The sequence below is a fragment of the Pristis pectinata genome, chromosome 16 (assembly GCF_009764475.1).
Source record: "Pristis pectinata isolate sPriPec2 chromosome 16, sPriPec2.1.pri, whole genome shotgun sequence".
Taxonomy (NCBI): domain Eukaryota; kingdom Metazoa; phylum Chordata; class Chondrichthyes; order Rhinopristiformes; family Pristidae; genus Pristis; species Pristis pectinata.
Window position 1 is genome coordinate 31,133,280 of NC_067420.1, and position 23,254 is coordinate 31,156,533.

The 23,254-nt window shown below is 39.2% G+C and overlaps 1 protein-coding gene across 1 annotated transcript; it reads right to left on the bottom strand.

The window, feature by feature from the left end:
- Window positions 1-561: 561 nt before the first annotated feature.
- On the bottom strand, window positions 562-21,966 carry LOC127578710 (myosin regulatory light polypeptide 9). Its single transcript, XM_052031041.1, has 4 exons — window positions 21,850-21,966; window positions 6,705-6,905; window positions 5,384-5,545; window positions 562-1,186 (listed from the first exon to the last, which is right to left on the bottom strand). Exons 2-4 carry the CDS (start codon window positions 6,886-6,888, stop codon window positions 1,014-1,016), a joined length of 519 nt encoding a protein of 172 aa, XP_051887001.1. The 5' UTR covers window positions 6,889-6,905; window positions 21,850-21,966; the 3' UTR covers window positions 562-1,013.
- Window positions 21,967-23,254: the final 1,288 nt, after the last annotated feature.

Consider the following 23,254-nt stretch of genomic DNA (forward strand, 5'->3'; position numbering starts at 1 on the left):
CTCTCTTGTGAATTTATATCCTTTTTGGAGTATGTTAACCAGGACTCAAAGATGGTGCTGAAAATGAAATTTAAGCAGAACTGTACCTGATAAGCACGTTAGATTTACGTACTGGAAGTATATTGGCACTGAATGTTGTTTTGTACTCAACTGTTGTCAAAGTGAAGGGAAAGTTTTGATGACTTCACAACTATTTCATGCTTCATAGATCATGTTATGTTTTGTTTCAGACTGAAGTTACTCTGTGAGTAAAAACTGCAGAGCCAATTTGTTCTTTCTAAGTAAGATAGAGTATTAGATCCAACTTGCCACTTTCAATGAAGTACCTAAAAATCTCATCTTAACTATGAGACCGAGAAAACATATTTTTCAGCAATTCAACCTTGCTGTAAAAAAATAACCAAAATACTTGTTGAAATTTAATATAGTCCTGCTGCACTTGGGAATGTTGGTTGTGAGATAAGCTGTGTAAACATTAAATCAAATAGATCCAAGAATTTTATTGGGTCCATTCCTGATTAACCATGGTGAAATCTATCTAGTGAATAAATTGCCATCTCATATTTAATAAGGCTTTTATTTAGACATACAATATTCAAGAAAAAGTACAAAGTCCCATACAAAACCTAGGTACCAAATCCTGATATAGCTACTGTTATTCATATTCCTGCTTTCATTATTAAGGTTTATTTTTAGCCCTTTTTTATTCCATTGCTTTGCAGGAGCGTCCATTATTACTTTCGATGACAGATTAATTAACTTCAAGTTCCAATCCAATTTATGTGTAAGATTAACGGAATAACAACACCTTTATAGATTGTTTTGATCCTATTTCTATCGCCACATTTTCCAATATTTGTGTGCTACTAGCCTATTTTGGTTTAAATGTCATACAGATGCATGGGAAACAAAGTTGCTCTTTAGAGGAAGTGGATTGCATCAGTGGCGAACAGTGTGCACTGATAAAGGATTCTGAAATATGGTGAGGTAACAAGCAGATGCAATCGGTACATTTAATCATCCTTATCCTTGGCACCATGTTTCAGAATGCGAGTGAATTCCACATAGTTGAAATTGCTTTTCTTGTCAATTGGAGCTTCTCGGAAAAGTTCATCGACTTCTTCATCTGTGAACCTATCGCCCATGGTAGTCAGAAGTTCCCGCAGGTGGTCTTCATGGATGAAACCTGAAGCAAATGGAACATGTTTATACATTGTAGTTTTATTACTTGTTCAATTATTTGTGTAATTTCCTTAATTATATTGATGAATACATTTTTCTTGTCTGAGATTAGAAAAACCCAGTTCTCTATCTCCAGGTTCAGAGAGTTATAGCAAAGCACAAGGTACCATTTAATTCAGCAAAATTCATGTTGCAGTACACATGCTTAATTTTTGGACCACAAGATCAAGAGAACGTAGATTTTGAGGAACTACAGATATTGAATCATCATTGTCAAATGTTGCTCACATGAACTACTATAGAGGGCTAGAGAGAGAGTTTTAAAATAGAACTACAGCAGGAAGTTTTCCTCCCTTGGCCAGTTTTGCAGGTGCTCTTCCCATAATTCTGAAGGTATCATGTTCAGATAATTATTATTCTCCTGGGATTCTTTGTACCAAATGTCAATAGACTACTCAGGTATGAAAACTATTAGAGTTGAGCCAGAACTTTAGCATCCTTGAGGCCCACATGGATGCATTTCCTATAAGTGAAGCCAGGTGATTTTAACCCTCATCCCACCTCATTCTACTTAATTCTACCTTTTTCCCATTCAATCCCACTTTTAACTTAGGATGCTAAAGTTCTGAAGCTAACTGCAGCTTCCTTATTGTCCTCCAGCTGAGATGGGGTCAAGCAACAAGAGACTGTCAGTCGAAACTGAGACTGTTTTGTTCTCTAGAGAGACTGTCATATTAAACATGCACTGAACATTTCGGAGAAGATTCAGTTGAATTCTTTATCTAGCCAAAGATTTTCTTCCCCTAGACTAGATAGAAACATCGTGTGTGAATAATACTTTGTCTAAAATTTACTTTTCTAAAACGTAGAATCTACTGGTAAGATACTGCCAAGAATCAAAATGACAATCCTTTTCTTGTATTACGACACTTACCGTGACTTAAAAATGTAACTGGTTTTAGGATTCCCTGAGATGGTGAAAGGTGCCTTTCCTCACATTGTGCAAAACATCTTAAATAAAAGCAGAAAATGCTGGAAATACTCAGCAGGTCATTAACCTCAAGCATTGACCCTGTTTCTCTTGCCACAATTGCTGCCTGGCCCAGAGTACTTCCAGCATTTTCTCTTTTTATTTCTGATTTACAACATCTGCAGTTTTTAAATTTTTGATGCAAAACATCTTTTCCATTAAAACTCCCTCTGTCAGATGATCAGGCAGTTCTCCTCTACAATATTAATACATCATTTTCTCTTCATCTCAAATGATGTGGCCATAGTTCTGAGCTGGATGAGTACATTGTTCCTCTCCCTCCATGTTCTGTGGTTCACAGGTAATATTGATAGAGTGCTCTTCTTTCCAACTGAATATTGTCACAATAGGCAACATGAAGCAACAGCAGTAGAACAAGATGTGTATCGAAACTGGGTTAAATGTATTTTGTTGTACAGGCTACAGTACTTGTGGTTTTTAGGGGTTATATACCACAGCATATGGGATAAAATGATATAATGATGGATATAAATTATATAATTACTACTTAATGATATCTATCATTATAGTTTAATTTCATCCAAATCATTACTGTTCTTAAAATGCAAAAGTTAGTGTATTTTGGATGATAGCAAAATTTTCACAAATTATGATTTGTGAAGATTTTTTATTAAGCTGGTGATTTTAAAATACTTTTGCACAGAAGCTCCCCTTCAATGTATTGACACATTCCAAAGAACCCCAAGCAAATATGAACATATTGCTAGGAACCTAACTTTTAGATATTGGCTCCCAATGAAAATTATTGCCATGAATGTGCCATTGGTATACAATGGACCTAAGATTACATCAACACATGGAGACAGATGGAAATTTGATGACTCAGATGGTTAGAGTTTTGGTGATCCAATGGGCCTATTGATTCTTGCTCGTGTCTTTCATAGAATGCAAAGGATCCAGCTCATACAGTTTTTTCATACTGACAAGGGTTTTAGAAGAAAAACAATAGTGCTATCTTAATTCCAAGTTTTCTGAAGAATTCAATTGATGCATGTAACTGAGAATGCAGGGAAACACTTCGGGAGATTGACACTTACTATTAGATTATTAAGGATAACAAATATAATTAATGGCATGTGACACTGCAGTTCAAATCAGTGGGTTCTCAAAAAAATCATGTCTCTGCTGCATAGGTTTACAAGTCTAGATGAAGGGTCTCGGCACGAAACATCGACCGTCCAGTTTCCTCCATAGATGCTGCCTGATCCACTAAGTTCCTCCAGCATCTCGTGCATTGTTATAAATAAGTAACTTGTTTTCCGGACCATCACAACCATAGCTTCAGATATTTTATACAGCAAGGTAAAATTGGCTCCATATTGCACTGAGCCACGTACATTGAAAGGATATTCCAACACTTGCTATTGTGAAAAAAAGTGTTGCATGGTGCATTGGGATGTGCCTATTCTTTCTTCTGCTTATTGCGGTAATTGCTACTTGCCTTGAAATTTAACCATATTGTGCTTTTTTTCCCAGTGTTGTACAACTGAGTATCAATATTTCAGAGTGGCACAAAATGAACACACGTTTAGCGCCAGGAGTTTGACCAGAGTCACTCTTTCAATCCTGATGCAATTTCCACATCAAGGGATTACAAAATGTCAGTCTACATACAGTATTCCATTTGGAGCATTGAATAGGAACCGAGACTATATTGCCAAGAGAGTACGCTGGTACAGGTCCTTGTTATGATACTGGACTGGGGCACATATAAATGATATCCCATACTTCCCTTTAAAAGATCTGGCACCATTCTTCAATGAGCTGACCCTCCTACCCCCAAAACCACGATCCACTGAGACCCCTGATGGAGGTGTCAATCTCCAGTCCCACCCATCTGTCACTCACCTACTTATTGTTCCTCGGTGCAAACCTCCCCTGTGGTCATAGTACAAGTTTGTGATCCACCTTTCCCACCCCTCTCCAGCGCCCAACCACAGTGTGCATCCTACTCCTGTATCCCCCTCCAAACCACAGCACATTTCCTGGACAATTTAGCAAGGGTCACAATGTAATATGATGTTAGACAGCTGAGTAGACTTAAAATACAACCTGAATGTTAATCAGATTATTACCAGTCTCCAATCAACTCGTGGTGCTTACAAATCCAAATATAGAGTCATAGAGTCATGCAGCATGGAAACAGACCCTTCAGCCCACTGAGTCTGTGCTGGCCATTAAACAACCATTTACACTAACCTACACTCATCCCATTTTTTATTCTTCCCATATTCTCCTCAATTTTCCCCATTTTCTAGCACTCACCCACACACAAGGGGTAATTTATTACAGCCAATAAACCTACCAACCTGCACGATATGGGAGGAAACTGAAGTACTCAGAAAGTCAGGAGGCATGGGATCCAGGGAAACTTGGCTGTGTGGATTCAGAATTGGCTCACTCATAGAAGACAGAGGGTGGTGGTAGATGGAGCATACTCTGCCTGGAGGTCGGTGACCAATGGTGTTCCGCAGGGATCTGTTCTGGGTCCCCTGCTCTTTGCGATTTTTATAAATGACTTGGATGAGGATGTGGAAGGGTGGGTTAGTAAGTTTGCTGATGACACGAAGGTTGGAGCGAAGGAGGATGAGAGATGACTTGATAGAGGTGTACAAGATGATAAGAGGCATAGATCGAGTGGACAGTCAGAGACTTTTTCCCAGGGCGACAATGGTTAACACGAGGGGACATAATTTTAAGGTGATTGGAGGAAGGTATAAGGGGGATGTCGGGGGTAAGTTTTTTACACAGAGAGTGGTAGGTGCGTGGAACGCACTGCTGGCAGAGGTTGGGGAGGCAGATACATTAGGGACATTTAAGAGACTCTTAGATAGACACATGAATGACAAAGAAATGGAGGGCTATGTGGGAGGGAATGATTAGACAGATCTTAGAGCAGGATAAAATGTCGGCACAACATTGTGGGCTGAAGGGCCTGTACTGTGCTGTAATGTTCTATCTTCTACTCGGCTTAAATCCACCCGGTCACAGGGAGAAACTCCACAGCACTGGAGGTCAGGATTGAATCCAGGTCACAGGAGTTGTAAGATAGCAGCTCTATTCACTGTGCCACTATGCAGTTAGAACGGCTTCTTTTATGCTTTTAGAATAAGTTCTTGAGATTACGGACTCTTATAAAAAGTAGGTTACCTGTTCCCTCTTCATCAAAACAAGCAAAAGCATTTCGGATGACATCTTCTGGATCCGTCCCATTTAGTTTCTCACCAAACATGGTCAGGAACATGGTAAAGTTAATGGGTCCTGGAGCCTCACTCATCATCCCCTCGAGGTACTCATCTGATGGGTTCTTTCCTGTACACAAGGATTCAAAGGTGAAAGTAAGCTGCATGCAGGTTCTGTACAGAAGGCAGGAGCTGGGTACACAGTGACTGAGTCACCCTTAACAGGCATCTGAGGAGGAAAATGCCCAGCTTAATGAGGCAAAGCGGCTATTCTATATGGATCTCTTTCAAAAATGAGCAAAAGAGAATATTTTTGCTTAACTTGTTTATGTGTTATATTCCTATAAGGAGGTTGTGAATGACAATGGAACAAACGCAGTTGGCTTACTTATTTGACAATTGTCTGGATAGAATAGGATGGATCTTCCTCTGCTTGGAGATCATTTGTCACCTGTGCACTGGACAGTGGTGTGAATCCGAGCCCAGTCTTCCACTGGGAGGCTGGCTCTCTGCTCATTGGTGTGGCAGCCCAGTGGTCTCTCCCAGTGCAAGTAACCGGTTATACCGACCAGCTTTAGAGTCAGTGAGACCCTGCATGCAGATTCATCAGCTGTCAAAACTGCTATTTAAATTAATTTGGATGTGTCTGACTTTCACAAATATTCAGAATCATTCACTGTCTATTCAAAGAAGCCGAAATGAAATTTAAAAATGTAATATTAAAATAGTTAAAATACACTCAGACTCAGACATTCTTATATTACCACTAGTAGATGTAGACTCACAGTCACTAAGTGCATCAAGTAACCTACCTTATTTTACAATTTCCTAGCAGCTGATTTCTCCCATTGATATCAATGGGCTTGCTGCTGTTGGGTCAGATTAACCTGGTGTGGGTTCACTGGGCACGTTTCCCAGTCTGAGAACTGGGAAATCTGCAGCAATTTGTGCTGCTCCGCTGGGCTCCATGAGGAGTCCACGAGTGCACCACAGGTGTCCTGTGGCCGGTGCTCTGCTCAGCTGAAGGTTATATCACTGCTTCCCTCCAACATAGCTGGGTTATGGGCAGCAGATCCATGCAAATGTTAGTGGAAGGTTTTTCACCAATGTATTGTGTAAATAAGCACAAGCAGAATTTTAAAAATCATTATTGGTGATTGGTTATATTTTATGCAAAGAGTTTGAAGTTAGAGAGTCTAAACCTCTGATATGAACTGGTTGACTAATAAATGGAAGTTTCAGTTCTTCTGAAAGTGATGTTCATTTTAGATGATGGTTAACAACTTTACCGAGAGAAGCCAACATATCATGTAAATCTTCCTTGTCAATGAAGCCATCACGGTTTTGGTCTATCATGTTGAAAGCCTCTTTGAACTCCTGGATCTGAGACTGATCAAACATTGCGAACACATTGGAAGTCGCACGCTGGGGGCGCTTCTTTGCGGTCTTTGCCTTTGCTCTTTTGCTGGACATGTTGGTATCTTAGTGGTCTGGCAGATAAAGAACACACAAAATAAAAGCTTTATTTAAAGAAAATCATTTTCTGCTGCAAGTCACTTTGGATTCATATTTTAGCAACTCTGAAGCCAATGAATTGTTTGAGAAACCCATCAAATTATTGAACCCATAAAGGAGTTAAACTTGCTCATTTTTTGCAGCCACATTCCCTGGGAAGTAATTACACGGATTAATCTCTTAATTTGGGAAACGGTCCAAAGCCCACTACATAGTTGGGTAAAACTTACCATATTAAAATACCATAAATAGCCTTTTATTTCCCACAGAAACTCATGTTTCAGCTGAAGATAGTATAGCTGTTTCATTTTAAATTCATCATAAAGCTCTTCAATTTACCAGAGGTATGTTCACTTTTTAAAATCAAACTTTTTTTCCCCAGTTAATTGGAACACTGAACGATTTTGTAAAGCTGAATTTTTGAAGTTGAAGTATATTTCTTATTAAAAAAAATTTTGATAGCCATCTTCATCCCAGTTTTATTGGACTGTAGCTAAACTAATCCAATCTAAATTTTATTTTCTGCTATTTTGTCAGCAACATTGAAAAGGTTTAAATTAATGATGTGCTCAAGTTAACTATTTTGAGAGCATGGTTTGGAACATTTTGGATTGCATTTTAAAAGTTTGATTACAGTTATAATGAAATGAGTCCAATTATACTCCACTATTTTGTTGCCAGAGTTTATATAGAGCATTATAATACTTAATAATCTCTGAAATTACATGCCATGAGTGGTCCTTCCCCTGTAATCAGACTTATATTTTATTATTCATAGGGGACACATTTCATTTTGTACTTTTGCTTCCTGGATGGCCTTAAGCTAAAGACTGTGAACCACTCTCCCTGGCGAGGTGCCAGATTTGATCTCCAGGTTTGATGGTGTTAGCTGATGAAGCAGAGGAAGAGGCCCACTAAATGGATGCAGCAGCTCTGTGTGAGGGAGGGGAAGATCCTCCAGTTCCTTCTGAGTGTTAGGTATTGCACCAGGTGAGGACAGAAACAGGCTTGACTCTGCTGGAGTCTGGTTACATGACCTGAACCAGTTGGGACCCAATTATATGTGTCAGGTTGTGTAATCAAACAAAACCTTCAAGTTCGGTTTGGGTTAGGGCTCTGTACTCGTTCCAAGTGAGGAGAACTTGCTTAAATATCACCACACGTCCACTGTTCTTAATTAATATCTGGTGTGTCAACCCCAAACAGATTAAAGGAATATTTGAGATTGTTGTATTTACAGCAAAGATCAAGTTGGAACAAAATTATAAGTCTTCAGGCTTAGGTTGTGGTTGTGGCTGTGGTTGGATTGTATTTTGAGTTTAAACCTGAGCAGACCTTTCGACTTCACAGCTTCCCTTCACACCATCAATGGCCAAATGCAATGCATAATGAAGATGGGCCATTGAAAGATAACCTCTGCCTATGAAGAAACAATGTGTGAATAAGGGTGTAAAAAGGTCTTTATCGGAGAGAAGGAGATTAAAAATTTGAGTTCAGAAACAATAATTTATGATAATTGTTGTCCATCAGGGAAATTTTGTCTGTTTAATAAATTTCAGTCACTTTTCAAGTGGAGTTTTTAAAAGTAGTTTATAAATAGCAACTTACAGGAAATGGAACAGTTCCGCACACTTCGGTTTTTGGCTCTGTTTTTAATTAGATTCTCTTTAGAAGTACAGGAAAGGAGTGAAATTCAAGCTGTACTGAGCCAATGTGTCCTTTATTGTTATTTGTTACTTCGCCACTCCATTTGAAACGATTTCTCAAAGTGGTTTTCATTTTGTAGTGCCCTCCAATTTAATTGCAATCATTCCCACCCTACTTCCCAAGAAAAAATATCCATAGTTATATTGTGTTCCCCTTCTGCTTTTTTTCTCCCCTGATTTTGTTTTTTTTTACTAAAAGTAATGACTTCCATTGAGATAAAAACTGAAATTGCCGGAAATATTCAGCAGGTCAAGCGTCATCTATGGAGAGAGAAGCAGAATAACTTTTGTGTTGACTACTTCCATCAGATCTAGTGAAAAGCCATCATCCTGAAATGTTAACTCTGCGTCTTCCTTCACAGGCTGACATGCTGAATATTTCCAACATTTTCTGTTTTTAATTTCAGATTTCCAGCAAATGCAGGTTTTTGCTTTTTGGCTTATGTTGAGATATGATCTCATTGCTCCCAGCAGCTCCCCTCTAATCCTTCCAACTCTTACTCTTTATTCTGGTCTGCAAATATTGGGACTTCTCTTCAGTTGCCTGAGCCGTTTTCCTCCCCTCCTCTTGCCCACCAGGCCAATCTTCCTCAGTTGTCCATGCTGCCCCACTCCTAAATTCATATCTTTTTATAAATTCATATGCAACTTCTGCCACTCTCTCCAAGTTCATCCTGTCCTTGAGAGCCAGCTCCCATTCTCTTGATGCTATTACAACTAAACTGTTGACAACCCAGCTTTCCTCTTGGTAGGCTGATGATGTCAACTGTTCCCTCTACCAAGATTGCAATTTTCAAATCTGCTGTCACCACCTTTCTCCTTAAAAGCACATATTTTTGACTCCAAATTACTGCTGATCTTCAACACCTCTCTCGTACCCAAAGTCCATGAGAAGGTCACATCCCTTATGATTGTGTATCTTCAATCTGGCATCCTACACTGTCAGGCTAAAGAAATACCACCCTTGAGATCTCAAATGATACGCCTTGCAACCTTGACCGTGAATAATTATCCCCTCTTATCCTTCTCAACCTAGGTGAAGTCTTTGACACCACTGAGCATGTCATCTTCCTATACAAGTGAACTTATGGTGCAAAATGCTGGTCGGCCATCTGAAGAGGCGCCACACTTGGATGTCCTCCACATGTACATTTCAATCAGTCGTCAATCAAGATGGGAATCTCTGGTCCTTTTTATTTTACTCCAGATTTAAGTCTGTGTGGCTGGTCAATTCATTCAGCACCATTGTGCACAGAGTATAAATTGAACATGTGGTTGTTCTGTGTAGGCTGGAGTTGACAAATTTAGCTACTAATTCATCTCAAGTTAGTTCCAGGTGCTGTCAGATTTCTATATTCATGTAACTAGAAAAATGTATGTGTATTTTCTCTTTACGATGTTCAAAATGTAAGAAGACATGAATTTTGGATGTAAGTTAGCCCACAGTTCTGAAGCCTTACTCACTGTGGAGTCCATTTTTATTATACTCAGTTGCACATTTCATTAAGATTAATTTGCTTCATATGAAATTGCTGAGATTAATTATTGCAGCATTAGTTTCACTGTGATTCTGTAGCAGGTCAATTACAAGGGAACTTGCAAAAGTGTCTTGCTTCACGTCATGAAACATTACTCATCTATTTCTGAGAAAAACTGAAAGAAAAAACTATCCTGTTTAATTTTCTTTTATCTTCCTCATTCCTGATCAAAGTAGTCATTTTAAATACAAAATGAAAAATAAGAATTTATTATCTTACTTAGAAGCTCCCATGCTGAACAAATGGGATTTCAAAAGTCATGTTACTGATGGCTTCTTTATCTTGCCAACTTAAATTGAGTCTTTTGCAATAAGAAACAACTTCATGACCTGGTACCAAAGTGTATGAGTACTTCAACTGATGTTTGTGTAAACAGCCCGTGACACACTGCTTCTTGAGTAAATGTACCACGAGATGTGAAACCAGAGGTACTATTGACAGTCAATGTCTGGTCTGTCCAGAATCAACTAATCTAAATGAGGATGTCAGAGAAATGCTTTAGTTGACCTCACTCATCTTGGCTAGGAAGGATGAAAAGCAAATCAAATAAAAATTTGGCAGCAAATGGCTGCCCCCTCATCCTTGCAATAAGTGTACATGCGTGTAAATCAGGCTTAGTTGTGGTGCAGTTGTATAACCAGGTGACTCTCATTGTCATGTCTGAAGAACAGCCACCTGAGTAATGTACCAGGAAATGGTTGGTGTTCAGGAAATAACAGTTAGAGGCCTGGATTTTTTTGTTGGCCTGATGCTGTGACATCAGCTGTGACCTTAATGACATCACAGCTGCTGTGAAGTGTCAGTTCAAGGGGTTCCCTGCAGCTTCCAGCAGCAGTGATGTCATTAAGCTGTCTGAGCAACAACCAGATTGTAAAATGTTCACAGAAAACAAGCTAGAACAGAAAAATCACAATTTTCAACATTTTAAAATTCTGCGGAGTACAAAATTTAGACTGAAGCAAAGTCAGGCAGATGTTGAAATATCATGAATATTTTAGGAAAGTATATGTAATACTTTTTAAAATCCTTGTAATATCTAATCTACATGCCTAAAATTACTTTAATAAGACCAGAGGTTGCTAAGCAGTAATCATTTAAAGCAGTACAACATCAAAAATGGAATTACAGGTACAAATAAATTATCAGTATCTTTTATGGCAAGAATAGTTTTTAAATACTTTTGCCAATAAATTGGATTTCAACTATTGTTGGAATGGCAAGTGTGTGCTCTGTTTTGCTTTTATGCCCAGTTGTGAGATTCACGAAAGCTCACTAAATAGGTGAATTTTAATTTTAATTCAGGTATGGTCGGTGACTTTGTGGATGGCTTGCTCCTTGTTGGATAGTGAGTGAATCATCACATGCTTGAAAGACACCATGAAAATGACACCCGTGCTAAGATGAATTGTACCCTTTCGTGTCCGTCCCAATTTCCTGATGGGTTAGACTTTGGCCAGAAATGGGAAAATATCACAATAGCGCATGTCGAAATCACTTACAATACACAGTTTACACATACAAAATCGGTGCAATTGGGTCTAAATTTTAATCTATTCAAGTCTCATTGGATCTCTCAATTGCATTGCAGCAAGTTGCAAAATATCCCACACTACAGAGGAGCAAAGAGCCAGCATCACATTAGCAATATCTGGATTTCCATATTTCAACTGCACCTGTGTGTTCTCCAATAGTTACTGTTAGTTTCACTGTATAATGAGGCCACTGAAAGTATTGCCACCATTACTATGAAGTGAGAAAAAGTATTCCAAAAACGATTGAGAAATGTTATGAATACTATGCACAGTCACTATAATTATCTATATCACTATTGGTCTGCTTGCAAGCCTACTGCTTTAACCGTAGAACCATAGAACAATACAGCACAATACAGGCCCTTCGGCCCACCATGTTGTGCCGACCTTCAAACCACTCCAAAGACTATCTAACCCCTTCCTCCCACATATCCCTCTATCTTAAATTCCTCCATATGCTTATCTAACAATCTCTTGAACTTGACCAATGTACCAGCCTCCACCACCACCCCAGGCAGCACATTCCATGCACCAACCACTCTCTGGGTGAAAAACCTCCCTCTGATGTCCCCCTTGAACTTCCCACCCATTACCTTAAAGCCATGTCCTCTTGTATTGAGCATTGGTGCCCTGGGAAAGAGGCGCTGGCTGTCCACTCTATCTATTCCTCTTAATATTTTGTAGACCTCTATCATGTCTCCCCTCATCCTCCTTCTCTGCAATGAGTAAAGCCCTAGCTCCTTTAATCTCTCCTCATAATCCATACTCTCTAATCCAGGCAGCATCCTGGTAAGTCTCCTCTGCACCCTTTCCAACGCCTCCACATCCTTCCTATAATGAGGCGACCAGAACTGGACACAGTACTCTAAGTGTGGTCTAACCAGAGTTTTGTAAAGCTACATCATTACTTTGCGGCTCTTAAACTCGATCCCACGACTTATGTAAGCTAACGTCCCATAAGCTTTCTTAACTACCCTATCCACCTGTGTGGCAACTTTCAGTGATCTGTGGATATGAACCCCCAGATCCCTCTGCTCCTCTACACTGCCCAGAATCCTGCCATTTACCTTGTATTCCGCCTTGGAGTTTGTCCTTCCAAAGTGTACCACCTCACACTTCTCCGGATTGAACTCCATCTGCCACTTGTCAGCCCAGCTCTGCATCCTATCAATATCCCTCTGTAAGCTTCGATAACATGCTTTATAACATAATCATGTGTATTGTGATCACATTAGATGATGGCTTGCTGTATTCATAATATTCTGAAGAATTAAGCATCCAAACTGGAAGGTACTTTGTACTTTGTGAAATTCTCAAACTATTTCAATTATATCAGTCACAAGAATCATCTATGTTCTGCAGCCAATGTATATTGGGAAGCGCTCAAACTAAAGTCTTTTTGCTGCCAAGTTCATACATTTCTTTCCCCCAACTGCAGATGGTCTAGTGCCCTTTTCTTCTGATAGTTTAATCTCAATTTGAGTAAAATGGCAATCAAGTGAAAATGTTTCACCAACCTATGTTTGCTTTTACTCATGGTCACATTTAGACAAAGAAATTACATTTGACGTTGAGGGCTAAAAATATTAGATCTGAAACTTTATCTTGCCTGAAAATGAGCACATGGAGTATGTGGTTTTCACAGTTTGTTTGTCATAATGCAGACTTGTTTACTGTATGTCCTAATGCAGGGTTTCGACCCAAAACATCAATAATTCCTCTCTTCTCACAGATGCTGCTTGACTGACTTGAGTTCTTCCAGCAGATCGTTTGATGCTCCAGATTCCAGCATCTGCAGTCTCTTGTGTCTCCAGTGAGTTCCCGATCCCTACCAGCCTTTGCGTGAAGTTTTAAAATTTTTTTCTCCTCTTATCCTTCTACCAATTACTTTAAATCTATACCTCAGATAAGTCTTTCCTATTTGCCATAGCTAGGTCTCTCATAGTTTTAAAAACCTTAATTAAGTTTTCCCTCAATCTACTTTCTTTACTAAAAAAAACTTTAGCCTCATAGCTAAAAATTTCCAATTCTGGTAACTTTGTCATAGATCTCCTTTTTCCACTCCCCAGTGCAATCATATCTTTCCTGTAATATGGTGACCAGAACTATAAGCAGCATTCAGAACGGTTCTGCTGGCCAGTTTCCCTCATTCTACCTCCTATAAACTAATGTAGAATTCTGCTGCTGGTGTCATAACGCACACAACATCTCCTTCATGCATCATCGCTATGCTTGCTGACCTACCTTGACTCATCTACAAATCTAGATTTCAACCAACGTTTCAGCGAATATGACAAATGCAGTAAACCAACTGGTCCAACTGTATCATGGAAATGTCGGACAATGTGTGACACCACTCCCAATATTCCACTCTACGTTCCTTCTCCACCTCATTACAGCCCTGTCAAAATACACACGTGGTCGATTCAGCTAACAGGGCTCCAGAGTTAATTTTAAAAGCTGGAACTAGTTTTGATATGGAAAGCCATAGTTATTTAGGAATAATATGACAATCAAAGAAATAATATTGAAAAGTCAAAGGAAAGAGCAGGGAAATGGAAATAGAATGGACTTTATCTACCCTTCCCGCTGCCCAGAAAAGCAGCTAACATAATCAAAGACCCCTCCCACCCTGAACATTCTCTTGTCTTCCCCCTTCCATTGGGTAGATGATACAGAAGCCTGAAAACAGGCACCACCAGGTTCAAGGACAGCTTCTGTCTCACTGTTATAAGACTACTGAACGGACCTCTTGTATGATAAAGATGAACACTTGACCTCACAATCTATCTTGACATAGCCCTTGCACCTTATTGTCTGCCTGCACTGCACTTTATCTGTAACTGTAACACTATACTCTGCATTCTGTTATTGCTTTTCCCTTGTACTACCTCAATGTACTTATGTTTTGCAATGATCTGTGTGGATGCCACAAAAACAAAGCCTTTCACTGTATCCCGGTACATGTGACATAATAAACCAATTACCAATTTTTCTGGAGCTGAATCAACAAAGCCACCACGGGCCCAATTGCCTCTATGCCTGTTTCTTTAAGGAGTAAAAAGGCATCCTTTCATGCAAAGCTGATTTAAATTACTTTTTCCTGCTCAATTAGATGTTTCTATTAATAAGTCTGCATGAGGGAGTATAGAAAACAAAACAAACTGCTGGAGGAATGCACTAAATCAAGCAACGTCTGCGGAGGCAAAGGGATAGTTGGTGTTTTGGGTTGAGACCCTACATCATAAAGAGGTGAGAGGGAGGGGTAAGACAAGGGCTGTAGGTGATAGGTGATCACCTACCAACCCTTGTCTCAACCCTCCCTCTCACCTCTAATACTGGCTATCCTCCCTCTACACTTTCAGTCCTGATGTAGGGTCTTGACCCAAAACATTGAACATCCTTTTGCCTTCACAGATGCTGCCTGACCTACTGATTCCAGCATCTGCAATCCCTTGTGTCTCCAGAATAAACACACAAATGTATTTTTCTAATAAACACACGCCAAAATACAGACTAACTTCTCAGATTGCAACTATTTATTGGACTCTATAATAACTTTTGAACAAATGTAAGCAATTCTGATGTTTTGCAGTGAATAGGAAGTGCTGCAATTTGGAACACCCATTATTCCTAATCTACAAGGTTAATCACAACTACAACATCGAATCAGGCTCTATAATAAGTATTCTTGAATGATAATGAAAGCATTTAAAAGGAGTGGCAGGAATTCAGTAGAGATCAAAAATACCAAAACTTATCTGTAGCAATTTCCCTTGCTTGATTTTTAAACATAGAACATAGGAACAGGTCCTTCAGCTCACAACGTTGTGCCAAACTAATTAAATGTCTAACTAAACCAATCCTTGCTGCCTACACAATGTCCATATTCCTCTATTCTCTGCACATTCATGGGCCTATCTAAGAGCCTCTTAAACACCTCTATCGTATTTGCCTCCACTACCACCCCTCTTAACGCATTCCAGGCATCCACCACTCTCTGTGTGAAAAACTTGCCCCGCACATCTCCTTTGAACTTACCCCTTCTTACCTTAAATGCATGCCCTCTAGTATTAGACATTTCAACCCTGGGAAAAAGATGCTGGCTGTCTACTCTATCTATGCCTCTCATAATCTTATAAACTTCTATCAGGTCTCCCCTCACGTTTTGTTTTCTCCCCTCATGATCTGTTTTCTAAATCTTCCAAGAATCTGATCTGTCCCCTACCAGAGCCATTAACAGATGTAATCAAATCAATAAATTTCATTCTCACCAAAAATTCTGGAAACTCCCAACAGATCAGTTCTGATGAACCTGAAATATCCATTCTGTTTCTCCCTCCACAGATGTTACCTGATCTGCTGGGTATTTTCAGCATTTTCTATTTTTATTTCAGATTATAGCATTAGAAGTTTTTATTTTTCATGTATCATTCTTATATTGGGCATAAGAGTTAGTTAAAGCATTGAGAAGCATTCCTTTAAACAGCTTCTTAATTGTGGATTAGTTTTTCAACTCCGATACCAGCTAATGGAGAAAATGCAAATCTGGTCATATCCATGTTAGACAACCATGTTTGTAAATCAAATACATATTCAAATCTTCGAAACCAATAAAGCAGCTCATACTAGATAATGACACTCTATATCCCAAACCCTTTACTTGCGTTTCATTCAGCATCCAAAGGGTCACTTTATTGAACATAAACACACGAGTTGTTACAGTTTCCCTGCTATTATTGTCTTTTTACTTGTCTTCATTTTCATCTCATAAGTACCTGTTACCACTACAAACAAGAATCATGTTCTTAAATACTTATACACCAAATAAATAATGTAACCGGGTGTTCTTAAATGCATTATCCAATTTCTTTACTATTGCAAAATTATTGAATAAATTATAAGTATTCCGTATATCAAGATGACAAGCATTAAATATCGGAAAATGGGCAATTCCATTCATCTTTAATACTATCATTTGTTGACACGAGAGACTGCAGTTGCTGGAATCTGGAGCAAAAAGCAAACTAATGGAGGAAGTCGGCAGGTCATGCAGCAGTTGTGGAGGCAAAGGGACGATCTGTGTTTTGGGTCAAGACCCTGCGTCAGGACAGCATTTGTAACATTTCCTTTTTGTATCATTTATAACTGTGCTTCACCTAAATCCACTAGATGATGATGTCAAAAAATGCAAGTCCAGGCATGACTAAAATTCATTTTGGTTAAGGGATTACTCATTTTGTTCTCACGTCAGGTTTTCCCTGAACTCTTCTGAAATCCTGGATGACAGCTCCTCCGCTGCTGTTATACCTCAGCATTTTCCACATATGAACCTGGACAGTGTGAGCAATCTATCTGATCACAATGAAGAGGTCATTGCCAAAGCTGATTCTGTGCACACCTCCAGTATTTGTCAGTGGATGGTCATCTCTGGTGATCAGATAATGTGCCCTTCTCTGAATCAATAGTTGCTTGTCTCTTGCCATCGAGGTTGAGGTGAAATAACTTAGGGACTTTCATGGTTCATGTTGCAATGTGGATAAGGCCATTAAGGCAAAAAGAAACAAAGTATTATTCTTTTAAACCGCTGGACCTGGAAAACACAATTCTATTCTTAAGCTTATTCAAGCTCTTAAGTTCATTACACCAGTAATAGCTAAAAATGAAATAAATTAACAGCCCTCCATTTTGTTTTTGTGTACCTTTAGCTGTGCTGTTAAGAAAAGAATCCAGTCATGCATTCTGGACTGTTCATACTTGCACTGATCCAGGTGACTCGGAATAGTTAACACTGCATTCCTAAAGGCTAGAATAATGGTATCTTATCATAGGAACACTTGTAATTGCTCTTTATAACTTCCTCAGATAGGATTAAATGCGGTTTATTTACCAATTATTATAAATGATCCTTTATGTATTGTCTCCAAAACTATCAATGTCCTGACATGCTTTAATGGACTGTGTGCATGGAGTTCCAACAAACTTCATATTACAATGTTAAAGAATAGCAAGAAGCATCAATTGCCAAATGGATAATTATAAAGATAGTCAAAAACAAGTGTTATTATCATGTCAATTTTATATTACTATAGAATTTGGGGACATTTGAAGTGACACATGAACAACAACAATAATTCTCATTTTTAACTGTGTAATTGCCAAAGACAGTAGAGATAAGAATGGCTGTGGCTCTGAAGGGAGTGAACACATAAAGATAAGGACTTTAAATTGGAGGCATTTGTAGACTTGGTCTCATTATAGTTTGGTGAACATTGGGGAGGTGAGTGAATGGACATAAATGAAGGTTGAGGCAGAGACCTAAGCTTTAGTCATCTAATATTCAACGAGAAGGAACTCTGGCACATTGAATGAGGTAACAACACAGAGGCAGTGGAAGTGTTCAGATTCAGAATCAGGTTTATTATCACTGACATATGTCGTGAAATTTGTTGCTTTGAGGCAGCAGTACAGTGCAAGATGTAGAAATTACTACAAGTTACCAAAACAAATAGTGCAAAAGAGGAATAACTAGGTAGTGTTCATGGGTTCATGGACCCTTCAGAAATCTGATGGCAGAGGAGAAGAAACTGTTCCTGAAACGTTGAATGTGGGTCTTCAGGCTCCTGTACCTCCTCCTCGATGGTAGTAACGAGAAGAGGGCATGTCCTGGATGGTGAGGGTCCTTAATGATGGATGCTGACTTCTTGAGGCACTGCCTCTTGAAGATGTCCTTGATGGCAGGGAGGGTTGTGCCCATGATGAAGCTGGCCGAGTCTACAACCCGCTGCAGCCTCTTTCAATCCTGCACATTGGAGTCTCCATACCAGGCGGTGATGCAACCAGTCAGAATGCTCTCCACTGTACATCTATAGAAATTTGCAAGGGTCTTTGGTGACATACCAAATCTGAAACTCCTAATGAGGTAGAGCCGCTGATGCACCTACATTGTGATTGCGTCAATGTGTTGGGCCCAGGATAGATCCTATGAGATGTTGACACCCAGGAACTTGAAGCTGCTCACCCTTTCCACCGCTGACCCCTCAATGAGGACTGGTGTGTGTTCTCCAGACATCCCCTTCCTGAAGTCCACAATCAATTCCTTGAACTTCCTGACATTGAATGCGAGGTCGTGAAGAAGTAGAGCTGGCTGTCATCAGCGGATATGTGGAACTTGACATATTGTCTTCAAATGGTGTCACTGAGGAGTGTGCTTTGGGGATGAAATGGTGCATGGAGATGGCATGTACAGCAATTACTACTCTAAACAAAGTTCTTCATTGGCTTCAAGATGCTTTAGGAATGCTGAAAGAGACGTGCAAGGAGCCACATAAATGGCATCTTGTCTTCACAGTATATCCATTGTCAGTCATTGTTTCAGACTGAATGCGACTATTTGCATCTGTGTGGTCCTGCTAATCATTGCCATAGGTTTTCGATTCTTTATCCTATCATTGCCACAACCACTAACTGCTACCGCCTTAACATCATTCACCTCCAGTCCTTCCTCAGCAAAGCTAATGCCTTTGTCACCTACATTCTTACAGTTATTTTCCCTTGTCTGGCTTCAGATGACCCCCAGCCCTTCCAGAAATATCAATTCATTCAAATCTCTTCTGCTTGCATCCTTTGTTTTTACATCGAACTAACTTTCCCTTTACCTTGGTATTTGGAATATGAAATTCTCACAGGCAATGCCGGAAACGCTCAGCAGGTCAGATGGAAAAAGAAACACAGTTAACATTTCAGGTTGAAAATCCTTTAATTAAAACTTGAAAAGAAAGTAAGCATGTTAGATTTAAGTTGAAATGAAGGTGTGGGGGACATTAAATAGGTCAAAGGTGTGATAAAGTTGCTGAGGGTATAGGATCTTGGGTCAAACGGATTAACAAAGCTGTGATAAAGTTGCTGAGGGTATAGGACCTTCAGTCAAACAGATTAACAGGGCAGTTAGTGGGTGATAATACAAACAGAGAAGTGTAATCTGTTGCAAATAGTGGGGCTGTGGGACATGCCCCTCAGATAATGGAATGAGAGAAACTGAGCCAATATGATGGATCGATGACTGAGAGCAGAAGTGACTCATTCTGATACAGATGGAGAAAGTGAGTTAACTGAAGTTAGAAAATTTGATATTTAGTCCAGAAAGCTGCAGTGTGCCTAGATGGAAGATGAGTTGTTGTTGTTCGAGTTTTCACTGGGTTTATTATAATAGAAACAGGTAGGTGAAAGTGGGAGTGGATTGGAATGGGATTATCACTCTCCACCTGCCCTATTGACCCATTTAACTGAGGGATTTATACAATTTATCCCCACAGCCTCACCCTTTCACAGCTTCCCTTTATTCTGTCCATCGCTCCTGCAACTTCTTTTTCTTTTTTTCTCTGCAACTTCTCTCTTTCCCAGTTTTGATGAAGGGTCTTTGACCTGAAATATTAATTCTGGGTCTCCTTCCACAGATGCTGCCTGATCCGCTGAGTGTTTCAAACATTTTTGTGCTTTTTATTTCATTTTTTATTTCAAATTTCTAACATCTGTTGATTTTTGTGATTTTCAAAATACTCTCACATTCATGTTCAAATACCACTTATGTATTGCTGCTCTAATCTTCTCCAACTCAACTAAACTCTTTGTTTCTGCAATCCTGACCACATGCGCAAAAGAAGGAGCATCCAGGAAGGCACCGAGTATCTCATATCTTTACAGCAGGAGCACACGGAGTTGAGTACAAACATCAGAAGGAGCACACATCACAAACAACCCATTAAGCCATCAGTCAATCACCAGCTGCCCCAGCTGGGCCCTGTCTGTGGATCCCACATAGGACTCTGGTTATCTCACAAGTCTTATCTGTCTGAAGGACTGCCTAAGAAGAAAAGATTTGTGCAATCACCCCTCCTCTTCCCCTGGGATCTCCAGTTGTGTTTAGGCTTCAAGATTTAGATCTCTCTTTCTGTATCCTACATACTTTTTAACTCCATCTGGTACTGCAAGACAAAATCCAAATGTTGAATAAACCTTTGGTCATTCCTTCTGAACTTTTTTTTTAGCTTTTGCCCACACATCTGTGAAAACCTTGGGTCAACATTTATATTAGAAGTACTATACAAATTTTAATTGTTGTAATTTTGTTCAGGCATTCAAAACCAAATCCCTCCTACTCTGTTTTAAGTTATTACTTTCATCTGAACCTTTGTTGAGATAACTATGTAGGAATAAGTTTTTTTACAGTCAGATCAAGGAAAGTCTTTACACTTGTAAGTTACCTTGCAATCTTCATCCATCCACGCTGCAAACAGTCTTGGGGCAAACATCCAAAAATTCACAAGGAACTTAACAAGTTAACCACTGCAATTTCATGCTGCTTGGAAGCTCAGGAATGCAAGCAACAATCCTTGCTTTAAACTGAATACCAGACCGGGTGCTTCCAGATAACATTGCTGTAATCATTGTTAAATGTACTGACTTTTCTACCCAGAAGAATGCAGCGATCATTTATTGCACAGCATGCTCATAGGATCACACACCAAAGTGTTCTACCATTTAAACAGTAACATTTAACAAGTTAAAAGCAATTAATACCCATTATATTTTGTTCCGCATCATTGAAAAAAATGTTTCTGTTGCTTTCAACTGGGAAAAAGAAATTAAAAAAAAGAGAACGGTGACCTCTGGCAATAATTTACAGTATGATCAAAAATGGCCCTCATGGAATATGTTAACAATTTTGCTATTAAAGTTTCCTGCTGTGTTTAGGATGTCAACATATAACAAGCAGGGGAAATCTTGAATATCAGCTGTTTACATACTGAAAAGTCAATGTTAATGATTACATGATCTGAATAAATGTGCAATTTACACCAGCTAACCATGAAAGTTGTAAAGTTCCTCAAACTTCACAGTCTTTTGTGTGTTTAGATTTTGGGGGAGAAATTACAATTACCCATAAAGTTTGAATCAGTGTATCCTTGCTGCTGTACCCTTTCACAAGGCTGTGAGTTGTCCTGTAAAAGTTAACTTCAACCAAAAGATGCATTTTTAGTAAACTGACACAGGAAGGCTGTAAAGTTAAACATTCTTTTCAACTCACAATAATGACAAGTACGTGCTAACTGTTGAAACAATATATGTTCAAATACTTCTTACCTGTGGTCAAAAAAGATGAGATATATAGAATTTTCCTCAAGACTTAAGTTAACAGTGCTATGTCAGTAAGTATTTGCTCTGCCTAAGCTGATGTACAAGTCATGTGCTCACACCGTCCAATGTCTAGTGACAGCAGTTTAGGTTCCCTCCCCTCCCATTCCAGACATATGTCCATACAAGGCAATAAAATGCTGACTGGATTGCTGCCAAATAGCTTGTTGTACAATGGATTTTGGCATATTAGTCCAAGGAAATCCACATAAACAGATAAGATGCCTTATATAGTTGAAAATTCCCAGTGTAGCCAAACCAACACTTGTAATGCAGAAATATACAACAGAGCCACTTATATTCCACTGACTGATAGAATACCAGTGTGTCTTATTTGCTTTAAAAGGGTATGGTATAATTATGTTAGTTTTATTCATTCTTGCTTGTACTTTTATGAAAGCTGTGGCTAGAATTACTGAACCTATTATGTCTATTTTGGTAATTATATTTTCATTTCATTTATCAGCAAACCACAGTTGAGACCAGAGCTTTTGTTTCACCAACAATATATTGCAGACAAAGTCAGCAAACAGCCTAAAATTCTTTCAGTGCAGATGAAGGGTCTCAACTGCCCATTTCCCTCTACAGATGATGCTCGACCCACTATGTTCCTCCAGCAGATTGTTTTTTGCTCCAGGTTCCAGCATCTGCAGTCTCTTGTGTCTCTAGCTTAAAATTATCAGTAGGAGTTATATTATTGTCAGATTTGACTTGTCACCACAATCCAAGTATAAATAGGATATCTAAGTAACAATACGTTATGATGGATGGTGGGCAACTGTCTGCTGACACTGAAAGCTACTTAAAATGGAGTTGAGACTTCCAATTTATTTGGAATACTCACATCCATCAAGTTTCCAGTGTAGCTGTTTTGGCAGAAATGAAACATTTGTCCCAGTGGTGGAGGTTCTGAGTCTTTTCCTTATGAATTTGTGCATGTGCACAATACCTTGTCAACAAAATGAAGAATGGCAGAAAAATTCAATTGTGTTGAGAAATAAAGGAGGTGTCCTGGCCCAAGCTGATAGAACATAGAACATAGAACATAGAACAGTACAGCACAGGAACAGACCCTTCAGCCTACGATGTTGTGCCGAACTAATTAAACTGGTAATTAAATACCTAACTAAACTCGTCCCTTCTGCCTACACAATGTCCATATCCCTCCATTCTCTGCTCATTCATGTGCCTATCTAAGAGCCTCTTAAGTGCCTCTATTGTACTTGCTTCCACTACCAAACCTGGCAGCACATTCCAGGCACTCTCTGTGTAAAAAACTTGTCCTGCACATCCTCTTTGAACTTACCCCCTCTCACCTTAAATGCATGCCCCCTAGTATTAGACATATCGACCC

What these genes read in the sequence shown, in the direction of transcription:
- LOC127578710 (XM_052031041.1), bottom strand. Translation starts at nt 6,888, where the DNA reads ATGTCCAGCAAAAGAGCAAAGGCAAAGACCGCAAAGAAGCGCCCCCAG. An exon ending in TGATATGTTGGCTTCTCTCG is followed by an intron (nt 5,546 to 6,704) that starts GTAAAGTTGTTA and finishes CCTTGTGTACAG; the next exon opens with GAAAGAACCCATCAGATGAG. An exon ending in TTTTGATGAAGAGGGAACAG is followed by an intron (nt 1,187 to 5,383) that starts GTAACCTACTTT and finishes CATTTGCTTCAG; the next exon opens with GTTTCATCCATGAAGACCAC.